Source organism: Sesamum indicum, linkage group LG5 (genome assembly GCF_026168435.1).
Source record: "Sesamum indicum cultivar Baizhima isolate 11 linkage group LG5, ASM2616843v1, whole genome shotgun sequence".
In the NCBI taxonomy this organism is placed as follows: Eukaryota; Viridiplantae; Streptophyta; class Magnoliopsida; order Lamiales; family Pedaliaceae; genus Sesamum; species Sesamum indicum.
Window position 1 is genome coordinate 16,247,655 of NC_142661.1, and position 12,363 is coordinate 16,260,017.

General features: G+C 34.6%; 1 protein-coding gene across 1 annotated transcript; it reads right to left on the bottom strand.

Moving 5' to 3' along the window:
• Window positions 1-3,453: 3,453 nt before the first annotated feature.
• On the bottom strand, window positions 3,454-11,166 carry LOC105161850 (WD-40 repeat-containing protein MSI4). The gene is made up of 15 exons (XM_011079677.3): window positions 10,867-11,166; window positions 10,216-10,279; window positions 9,340-9,426; window positions 9,179-9,241; window positions 8,152-8,217; window positions 7,976-8,050; window positions 6,614-6,689; window positions 6,282-6,468; window positions 5,922-6,003; window positions 5,182-5,255; window positions 4,942-5,053; window positions 4,762-4,836; window positions 4,456-4,532; window positions 3,971-4,070; window positions 3,454-3,881 (listed from the first exon to the last, which is right to left on the bottom strand). The coding sequence occupies exons 1-15, from the start codon at window positions 11,109-11,111 to the stop codon at window positions 3,780-3,782; spliced, it is 1,485 nt and encodes a 494-aa protein (XP_011077979.1). The 5' UTR covers window positions 11,112-11,166; the 3' UTR covers window positions 3,454-3,779.
• Window positions 11,167-12,363: the final 1,197 nt, after the last annotated feature.

The window sequence follows — 12,363 nt, forward strand, 5'->3', positions numbered from 1 at the left end:
TGATCGGCATCATATTCGAAAATGATTACTTTTTCTAAGTCTCTCTTTTTCTTATAGAAATAAAAAAGGAAAAAAAGAAGAAGAAAGGTAGCTTTAGTCTTACCTAATATAAGAATGACATTCCATCCTCATTAGGCCAATGGTGTTAATTGTGAGCTATAGATAACACAAAGTGATTAAAGTATGTTATCATATTGGCATCAAACACTTGCTTTTAAAAGCTTCCCAAACAAAGAAACATAGATACCCCTTTTCTCAATAATTAACGTGGAGGGTCTAGTGGTCTATATAATCATATATAGGGTCTCTTTTTTTTATTTTTTTTTTGGATTTCGTCGTAAATTCGTCGTCTCACACTTAACATGAAATTAATCATAATTATGATAGGAGAGAAAGAGCTAAACTCCTCTAAATAAGTATTTTCGCAAATTCTATTTATTAACAAGAATTGGTCTTATAATTCAATTCGTTTACAACTGAACCAACCATTTTTTATTTATAGGATCAAAATAGATCCTCATTTTTTCTTTTTTCTTTTTTTTTATACTCACTATTGTTTAAGATTTTTACTAATGAGTTCACCATATATATAACAAGTATATTATTCATATCGGAATAAGTATTCAAGAATCAATACTTATAATAAATATATTATTCATGTCGAAATAAGCATTCAAGAATCAGTATATATAATGAATATATTATCCATATCGGAGTAAGCATCCAAGAATCAAGACGTCAACTGTTTCAGGGATCTCTATATAAAATCGATGAGCACGATTGATGTATTCACATTAAATAAAGGGGAGTTAACTTATCAAAGCTAAAACAATGTTTTAATTCTAAAAGTCATAACTAGAAAATTATTAATAAAATGAAGCGATCAAATAACAAAAAATCATGTATTTAAGGGCAATCACACTAAATAAATAGTATAAATATGTGTGTGTTTACCCATCCCCATCCCCACCCCCACATACACACAAGAGGGCATCTACAAATGGGAAGAAAACCCAATTTATTATGTACGCATATGTTGTGCAAAAGTTTAATTTAAATTGAATTTTACAACAAAATCAATTAGATCCAAAAGTACTTCAACAAATTATTTGCTTTGGAGCTATGATACAAATACTGAGTCCTCTATTATATTTTTCCCACTTATCTAAATATAAAACTATATATTCGAGTCTCACCAAACGTATAAATATTTGATTCACTTTATATGAATTTATTATAATTTATTTTATTATTTTTAATCATATTGATGTATTGATCGTATATTGATGCTGATGTCCCTAAGAACACAAAAGGCCAGTCAGGGACCCAAGCGCCCCACAAGGAGTCCCATGGGAGGATAAGGAATTCACAACCTCGATCGACCCCAAACTAGTTCCACACAAACACCACATGGGAGGCACTTTCCAGACGGCGCGAGCAGCCCTAACACCTTAGCTAGGATCTTTAGAGAAGACCCTATTCGCTGAAGAAGATTTTCTCATCAAAGAGACAACAAACTCGCCCCAAGTGAGGGGAATTCAGGCAGCTGAGGCGTAACCACTCCCCTGAGTCCAAATAAGGCTAGCCTCCTCCCAACAAGTTGGAGGGATCCACTATAAATACTAAGGCCCCTTGTTCAATAAATGGGTCATTTTTCAATTACATTCACACACAATAAATCTAAATACACAATGGTTTGCTCTTATTCTACTACTATATTATCGCTTTTAATTATTTTCAGTTACATTTTTCTATTTTAACATTTATGTGTTTGAGTGCTAATAGTTTTTTTTTTTTTTCCAAGCCCTGTTCTAGAGCTTGCAAAATCAAAGTCCAAGATCACAAGTTGGACCGTACCAAACGAGCATTTTTTGCTCGCATCAAATGTATTGATTGGGTATTGTTCGATTTATTGAGATATTGACTAATTCATGTAATTACAGCTGAAGAAGACAAAATTAAAAGAAATATTACCCTAAAAGAATTGGTTAAGTAGAATGAACCAGTAATGGTAAATTGCAATTGTCACAGAACATCAGCTGAAGAAAACTAAAGGGTTTGTATTGGGCTGCAAATAATAAGTTACAAATAAGAATAATTAACTTCTGAATGGGCTTCCGTTACAGGGAATCCAAAGTTGAGATCACTTTAATGGGCTTGGAACATGTGTATATTTGCAATTTGGTTTCTCCTGGCCCATCTCTATTCTATACTTGTATGTATAGCATGTAACTATTTGGCTGTAATTAAATTAATTTCGCTAGTATAACTTTTTGATATTTTATATTTGTTTAATTATAATTCAAATCTAAGTTCAATTAGGTAACTACAATGAAGATATGTGTTGTTCCAGAAAATATGGAACAATTTTATTGGTAGTCCCATTTCAATAGGTATGCTTTGAATCTCCAGTATAAGACCAGCAAAATAAATAATTGTTAGAACCACTCTGGAAGAATTCTGGTGGTGGCCCTCCAATGCTTAAGTTAGTTCATAATTGGAAAAAATAAAGAAGATAAATAATAAGAGTAGGGAGCTTATACTTACAATATGGAGGGGCAATATATATAAAAGGTCATAATTGTACGACTTCACGTGTGCCGTAAATGTTAAAATAATCTAACAGTTACCGTGCGAGTCTTACATATCGGGCTCATAACAGTAAAAAATGTGATACAAACAAACAAAGACTAGAATTCTGTCAGTAAAAGAGGGACGTCTTTTTCACTAAGTATGAAAGTCCCACAAATACCTTGGTACTTAAACAATACTACGGGTATACTTAGAATGTTGTGTTCTCATAAGCGGATTTCTATGGAGACCTTAAATATACCCTGATAAAATTTTCCCATAAAATCCTTTTTCAAATAACCATATCAATCCATCAGGCCTGGAAAATTGCGGGATTGGGTCAAATAAGTAATCCAGCTTGAATCTGAGTTGGATTATTCAATCCGGCCCAATCCGTTGTTTTTTCTTTAATAGGTGAAATATCCAACAAAATACATATAAAAAAAATGCGTTAAGGGCATAACAGTAACTATACTCATTTATCCGAAAATTTGTCATACAAAGTGAACATAACATAGTATTTTACAAAATATTCATATCAATCATTTAATATAGAAGTAAATACTTGATAAACTTTATTAAATTATCATACTCCATAAATAAGTCATTTGAGCTCAAGCATTCATAAAAGGATAAAAGATGATGGATTTGAGAGCACAGAAAGAAAGAAGCATCATCATCTAAGAATATTGAAAAAGAAAGAAAGAAAGAAAGAGCAAAGTGGAATTTATCCTAAAATTTTTAATATTTAAATGAAGTAATTCATTATATCGTTTTTATGATAGAAGCAGGCATTGACATAAATTTGAATATGTAAATATGTTATGGTACAGGAGAAATACAATTTCTGCACTAGAAACTAGTTAGGCAGCGAGAATCAGATAATGTGAAATGTCTTGAGAGATGGCTGAATCAAATCAAAGCAAATCCAGGTTTTTCAGCATCACAACTAGTTAGGTAAACCATCACGAAGCAACATGTTACCTCAGTATTCATCCCGCCCTTCCTACCTCATTCAACACGTTTCACGCAACTACTACAGCACACATCAATAATTCCTGCCTCAACTAACCAACTCCTCTTTCAGTACATTAAACAGAAACAAGTTCCTTCCTACCTCATCATCATCTAACAACTTCTATGCCACACCAGTAAATTAACGATAGGCGCAATAATTTCATGCAAATGAGACCTGAACCATGATTTAGTCAAGAAGTCTTGGAGCACTCAATCACATGGTCTTTGAATTTTTGAAGCTCAGCCAAAACTTCCTCCTTTGGCCTGTATAACAGGTCAGTCATACGCCAAAGCTGCAAAACATAATAAAATCATCCATGTCAGAATATTAAAAACCAAGCTTTCAGCTTCATATTCCCGTAATTGGAGAACATCATAATACCTGCAAGGTACCACCGCCACCAGAAAATTCTCCATCATCGGAGACACTAACGATTGTCCATGGATCATATGCATTCCAGTGGAAGTCGACAACCTTATCCCTGGAACCAAAAACAACCGTTACAAAGCAAAAATTCAGCTAGCAGTTGTTCACAAGCAATTTAAAGATGCCAGCAGTCAAGACTCAAAGAGTAACATTTCAGAAAGACTAAAAAGAAAGGGGAAATAGTGAACAGCAAGAAATATACGTGGAAGATTTTCATGCAAGGTATCTTGTTTATGACCTAATTTCACAAGAAACATAATCTCCACCAATTGTGTATCAAACAAAAGAAAGTAAATACTTGGCTAGATACATAGAAAAATTGAGGAAATGCCTTATATGATTATGCATTGATAATCAAACCCTTGGAAACCATATCAAATAAAGAAGTCATAACCAGACAGTAACAACTAAAATGCGGCGAGGCTAGAACAAGCATCTACCTGTGCCCAGCATGTTGGAAAAACAACCCTGCTGGAGTACTAGGAGACTTGGACCCCATTTCTTCCTTCTGCCCAATCTGCAGCAACACAGCAGAGCATGTGATTATCAATTAGTTGGAGAGATAAAATCAAGAGGCACTCCTATGGTCTAGTCTCTTTTTATTGATAGTTTACTGGCTCTATCAATTTACACCCGACGCACATTACACTGAATTTCCACAGGGCAATCTCAGAAATTGATCCTTTGGGTAGCAGTTCAGACCACAATGACAACATGCTTTTAAGAAAAAGTAAGAGCTTTCTCACCTTCTCATAGTCCCAGATGTTCAACAAACCATCTTCTGCTGAGCTCCCAAACACAGAGCGCTTGTCAGGAGACCACTGTGATTATATAGACTTAGTTAACATATCTAATGCAGAAAAATACCTTTATGCATGGTGGGCAGTAGGGGGGTGGAATACAGTCAGCACAAACAAATGAAATACCTGGACACAGAGAACCGCAGCCTTATGACCTTCAAATTTATGGACAGGCAATCCAACTCCATTGGAGGTTAGATTCCGGCGATCAAACATGCAGACTGTATGATCCGCAGAACTGAAGTATGAGGTTTGGGAAGCATCACAATAAGTAACAAGGTCAAGTGGCAAATAGGATAATATATGTAATTAAGCATTACACAAAGTCTTAGCAATCATCACAAGGGTATCAGAGTCTAGACATACCCAGTCAAAATATAATTTTCATCATGAGAATTCCAATCTACACAATGAAGATCCGCGTTATGTGCCTTTTCAACCTACAATTCAAGCAAAATCCCAGGTGAGGGAAAAGCAACTAAATCACAATGTGAAATTGCTTTACATTGAAACACCTTCAAAGAATGCAACTCATCATAGAAGAACAGATCAACAGATGCATCAGAAAAGAATATTATGTTAAAACACAAACATTTAAACCACATTGCTCAACTACAATACATGTTTCGTGTCTGTTAGCATATCAAAAAAGAGCAAAGGCCTTAGCAAGCCTGAAAAGTGAAATAATAAGATGGTCAAACAAAGTGAATTCCAATAAAAAAATATTGTAAACATTTTAGGGGAGCATTTTCTTTATGTACACCATAAGAACATAAATATGGAACAAGATCATAATCCAGGCAGTATATACAACATTAGCAACAGCTAAAAAATGATTTTGACACATTTCAAATCTAGATACCAAGGTATCCAACGGAAATTGAACATAACCATCAGCAAAGCTCAAGACATACAGACAAATATGGTATAGTTCAAAGAAAATATAGCTTCTTACTGAATGTAATTATAGATTAATGCTAGACAGCTAGCGCCTCAATGCAACATTGACTCCCAATTAGTTCATGTTCAAAGACTATGCGTGTGTTATATACAGGATAGCAGTAAGTACACAGGAACCAAAGCAATCAATAAAAGGTTCATCCAACCTTTACAACTGGATTGTTTCCGATCCTGGCATCCCATAGTATCAAGCAAGAATCATCTCCAACACTACAAAATTGCTGTGAACTGCATATGCAATAAATATGTCAGATTGGAAAGGAGACGTCAAAAAGCAATTAGGATCAATTACATGTTAAGGAATGGACAAAGCAAAGTGAAAGAAACATGAAATCAAGTCAACAAATTTGAATAAAAAAACATAATAGATAAGTACAAAAGGAAAAGCAATGATAACAAACACAAGCGACCTTCGAGCATGGTTTCTATTAGTAATAGTAATATACGTTAGATTGAAAGAATTTGACAGCAATTATCCTATCAGTAGAACAGTGGGACTAAGTTACCTTGATGGGCAAAATTGCACATCCTCAACAGTATCACTGTGGCCTTCAAAAACTCCACGTGGGCCAACAGTAGAATTATCAGCAGCTTTTACAATTGAACTAGCAGCTTCTGCAGATTGCGTTGTATCTGCAGCCAGTGTTGAAACATGATCCTGAATACTCCATAAAACCACAGATTTATCCTTCCCTGAAAGAAAACTCATCATTATAAGCTTTACAAGGCAAAATTCCAACATAAACAGCAGTCGAAGGAGGGAGAGGGAGGGAGGGAGAGAGAGAGAGAGAGAGAGAGAGAGAGAGAGCAAAAGCAAAATACATGACAAATTTCAGACCTCCAGAAAGCACAAAAGGTTCAGCTGGGCACATTGCAAGGGCAAATTCTGCATTATCTTGGTGTCCAGTTAAAACCTGGCAAATATTAGCAATTAATTTCAAATGCACTTAACCACATAAAGTGCACAAGTACTGTATGACTAAAAATAAACACCATAGTTAACTTGAATGCTAATAAACAGCATAAACTTTTTAAGGGGACGGGAGGGTGAAGGAAAGGGAAGAAGTAATTAAAGGACTTGAGAGTCCAAGAGGAAATATTAACTACTGTAGAGCATAGTGTATAAAACGTTCAGCATTTCCTTTCTTCCATTCATCAGAAAAAAAGAATTATAGACTTTCTATTCTAGGACCTCATGTTCCACTGAAGACGATGGGGGTGGGTTGGCCATGGAGGGGCCAGTTGCAAGGTAAAACCTGGATAAGAGACCACTTAAATTCAGAAAGAAGCAGAAAGGAGGAGAAAATGAGAATTTGATATTAATAAGGTGATCAAAGAAACAATTGGGGTTAAACAAGTGCCAAACAAGCAGGTGTTAAAATAAGTCCTGGATGACTACCAACAGGAAAACCTTTATAGGCTTTTGTTTTCCAGCACGTTTTGACTATTGAATCAGTTATGTACATGCACTCCCAGCATAGTGCATATTTAAAGCACAAAGCATTCCTTGGCTATGAAAGACCCTCTTATCCTAGACTAGTAATTTTCGAACCTTAGTACAACCTATAGGAACAGCACCTATTCTGAAGATAACATTTAATTTCAACTTTCTTTATTGAGTGCAGTAAATCTTCAAAAAAATCAACTAATTTTGGAATGGCATATGTTAAGCCTGACTAACCCAGACTACGGTAAATGGGGTGTCTTTGGTTTCATTAGTTACGCTAAAATAAACTACTTGAGTCACCAATGGAAAAAAGTTTTCCCCACAAACGTGAACATCCTAGAAACTTATGGAACAAGAGACTGCATAAATAAATAAAAGAAATGAGATCCCTAAAGATGAACCCACTTAATGTGTGTACACTTCAAGTATTAAAGCAAGTTGCAAGGTTAATACCCACTTCAAGAAACAGGAAATATGAGTCAAATGCAAGATTCAAACGGAAGCTGGCTACAGAATCTTTAAAAGAATGATCATTTTTCCATTTCAGATATCTCTCATTCAGGAGAATATAGGCAATATGGTCTAATTGTAAACATCTCAGAGTCTTGAAAAAGCTGCAAGCTACGGGTGAAGTTATTTTACCAAAATGAAAATGCAATTTGAATAAAGAACATAATTAACACAATATAAGAAAATCAAAAAAAGGGATAACATAATCAACTTAGATGGAATTCTAAAAGAACAAGAAAGCACCAAATCTGGACGAGAATCTGCAGCTCCAAGAAGAGCATGTCGGTTGGGTTGTGCCTCAACATCCCAAATAAGAACCTAAGATGACAACCATCAAACTAGTTAATGCAATTATTTCAAACTAAATAAATCATATAGACAAACTAAAAGTGAAGGTAAACCTTGGATCAATCACTTACTTCAGGACAGTCGGTGTGTGTTGCCACTATATTCTTATTCTGAGGCAATTCCCTGATTCTGTTGACCTACAAAGTTATCAAGAAAGTAGTGGCAATGACAAAACCAACAACAATAAGAACAAGAGCATTAGCAATAATAGCAGTAATGATATTTATAAAAGAATAGCAAGGTTCGCCTTCTAGAATATAGCAAAAAGTTTGCAAGCAAGAAATAAGACAAAAAACCAGATGTAAATGGAACCTACTCTCAAAGCTACTTTTTCTGGAATGAAAAAATTTTGGCAAGACAAAAGCAGTAGCATCATCACCATATCATCAATACATGAATTCAAATTGAGCAATCAATAAGTTCTTGCAACCAATATATGCAATGACAAGGCACAAGATAAACTGATAAAGTTAAATAACACTCTATAGCCCAATGGCTGATTGACAAACAAATAAATTTCAACATATGTTTCCATTTGGGCAGTCCAGCCATGCATCTTCTATTACGTGTTGCAGAACTGAAGGAATAGCATTTGGGGTGACAAGCAGCACATAATTCCATGGCATGGAGATTGCGCTATTTATCAACAACGATATGTCCTTACCACAAAGCTTGTTTGCGTTTTACAGAATCCTATCTCATCTTAGTTCTTCAGTTATAGGAAATATTATGATGATGAACGAGAATTTTGAGAAATTCTCGCTCAAATGATATCTCAAGTAACAAAACAAAATTGTAATATCTGAGGTGAATAATAGGTAAGCCCAGACCACAACTACCCTGTTTTTGGATTGTGAATTTGCTAAACTAGTTAGTCATAAATTCCTTGAAAATGGGTAGATTATGTTGGTTTTCCCCAGAAAAGAGTTCTAAATTCTTGACATAAATTCCTCAAACGAATACAATAAAATAAAATAATCACCAGGAAATATATATTCCATGCACCCACACATATGCAAAGCTTTACACTTTACTAATATTAACAGAAATATATAAATGAGAAACAATGTCAGCTTTTCCAAGAATGTAGCTCTTTACCTCTCCTGGGTGTAAGATAGTTTTGTACTTCTTGACATATGGCGAACGAGCATCTTCATTGAACTAGTAATCAGAATTATATGAAATAGGATCAATATAAAACTGGATGATGCGAGTGACTGCTTTTACAAAATTCAATAAGGGCACAAGAACTATCTTACATTAGCAATATGATTTTCTGCAGCAACCCGCGGCTTGACAACCTCGCAATTTGCTATAATCAAAGTGTTTGGCTGAGTATGATCAGTCTGGTTACACCAAGGAAGTGAGCGATTAGCTCAATAGCATCAAATAAAACGTAGAAGAAGACACTGACAGAAAATTGAAATGTTACAACAGATATACAAATAAAAAAGCTTACAGAAAATAACAGACATCGCTAAACCTTCAAATACCTTCACAATCTTAGAAAATAACCTAACAAATGAAACTCTCTATCAATCTACCAAAGATCACACAAAAGAACTACTGCAAGAAGAATAAAGCAGGAACCTAGAAACAAATAAAGAGTACAACAACAAGATTTTCTTACTCTTTTAATGGCATAAAGTAATGAAACTCTAATTTTGCATTTCTGCAATGCAAAGGAAAGCAAGTATGCCTCCTTCATTTCTGGTCAACAAAGAGAAAGAGCTATAATCTTATATTACACAGCATTAATTTTGAGAATGTAAATCAAGAGGCAGAAGTAGGAGAGACGAGAACCATGTATAAGTATGTTTCCAGAAAGATCTAGACCAAAAAGGAAATAGGTTAAAAACTGTCAACTCAAATGCTGAGAGCAATGGATGAAACCAGTGCCAATGGCTATCTTGAGTAAGGTCAGGACGAAAAGGAAAGACCAGTTAGATAGCAATCTCATAATGGCATGTGGAACCACACAACTATGAAGACCAAAAAGGAAGAAATGCATCTAAGCAAAGTTAATTACAGCCAAACACTTTGAACTTTAACTTATGCTACAAAATATAACAAGCAAGTTTTAGCAAATAATTGAACACAAGCAAATAAAATTATTGAAAAAATAGAAAACTTACCTGCTCAGAAAGGTAAAGCCGTTGTTTGTTCTTGTAAGTTCCTCTCTCAAGAACTGGACCCCAACTGCAGCCACATAAATGACAACAGTACACAAAAATATATTTTCAAATCAATGAATGTTTTCATAAAAATACCACCACATCAATAACACTGCATAATTGCGTCTAACTGAACCTGATTCATGATTTAAAAGTGAGGCAACACCTTTTCCCCGAGATTATTGCATTTTAATTCGTTACTTAGTAGAGAAAACTAATATTTCAATGTAGCAGAAAGCCACGGAAAGCAAGAGACAGCATAAAACATCATAGGGCAACCAAAAAGGTCGACAGAACCAAAACTCCGAGGTTTGGGGAAGAAAGAAGAAACTACAAAAACCAACTCTCTCAAGAATCTTTACTCGTGATGTTGACAGTTCAGTCCCAGAAAAGCTCTATGCACAAAGATTCCAGACATGTAACTTGTTAAGCGTCAGCTTCACTAAAACCCCAAGCTATACAGCAGATACAAGAACATTTCCACCGAGGTCTCTTCTCTTCATTTAAACCTCCGGTCCTAGATTTCAAATAAAACCCTAACAAAAACCCTAACCAGGAACAGGTAAAAACTAAAAAACACGAAAAGAACAGAGCGTGCGTGAGGAGCCGTACCGACAAGAGAGAGACGGCCAAACCAAGTTATGAGAAGCAAGCCAGTCGTAAAGCACGGGCACTAGCTGCTTCCAGTGCGCGTAACTCTCGTCAGTAGCTGTGTTCCTCCTCTCGCCCCCAGAACCTCTCATTTTGGAGGAAGCTCCGCCGCCGCCGGGCTCTTTGTCCTTGTCGGCTTTTGCCTTGGTGGATCCCTTCGGCCTGCCACGCTTCCTTGGTTCGCTCGGTGGTGGAGTCGTCTCCATTTCCCTTCCCTTTTTCTCCTTTTCCTTTCCCCCCCTTTTTTTCAAGTTTTACTTTACTGAGTGAGTGGTGAGAATTTAAAAGCAGCAACTGAAGAGTGAGAGTGACGCCAGCAAAGTTCTGTTTGGCAGATTATTACCATGCCTCCTAAAAACTCATTTGTGGGCTTTATTTTCTTATTACACATTATTATGTAAATACTATTTTGGTGCAATTAAACAAATTTAAATAAAATTTAAAATTCACAATTTTAGTTCCAAAGACTTTTATTGCATCATATTATTATTAGTCTTATAAAATGCACATAATATAATTTATTTGAAATATTAATTTTTTAATCAATCATTTTTTTCGCAGCATTGTGTTTAGAGTTAACGATTTCAAATTCGTAACAACCAAATCAGCGTATTGTTTAAAATGATTATGTATAAAAGAATTTCAAGTCATTCAATCTGAATTGCATTTAATAACGTTGATGAATTTTAAATTAATTTAATATGTACATTTAAAATTTATTTTTTCTAACCACTCCACTTAAATCCAAAAATGTGTACATCCAAATAAAATTTTAGAGTGCATTTGGATTGATAAATTTGGATTTAATAAAAATAATTTAAAATAACTCCATTTAAAAGAAATTAAAATTTATAAATATTCAACAAAATGTAATTAAAAATTAGAATTGAATAATTTAATATTCTTTAAATTTAGAGCTATCCAAATAAATTTAAATAATTTCTTATTAAGAATTTGAAGTTGATAATTTCAAATGATCCAATCTAAATGCAACCTTTGTGATGAAATAGGGTAAGAAATACTAGTAATTTGAAAGATGGTCTCACACATTCACCACAAGACAAACAAGGCCTTGAGCATGAATGGAAACATTATTGACTTGATTGCTCCAATTCCATGATTATGTACTCTATGAGGGATTTGAGATTCCAGTGATCCAACCCTCTGCTGACCTTTATTTGTTGGACACTTGCAACAATATTAATCAAACATCGTTTTTTATGAAATCAGAATCCAACAGCTTAGGCATTTGCACTGATAAAACATATAACAACTGAAACAATTTGTGGATCACTGATTATAACTCCATTAATCTATTACAGACATGTTTAGATACATATTATACCAATAACCAGGTTTTTAAATTATTGGGCTATGAGAGTGTAGTGATTATAACCCGATTAGTAAATTGTCGTTGCAGATTTGTCTATTTGATGTGATTGGTTGTGTTTTTTTTTT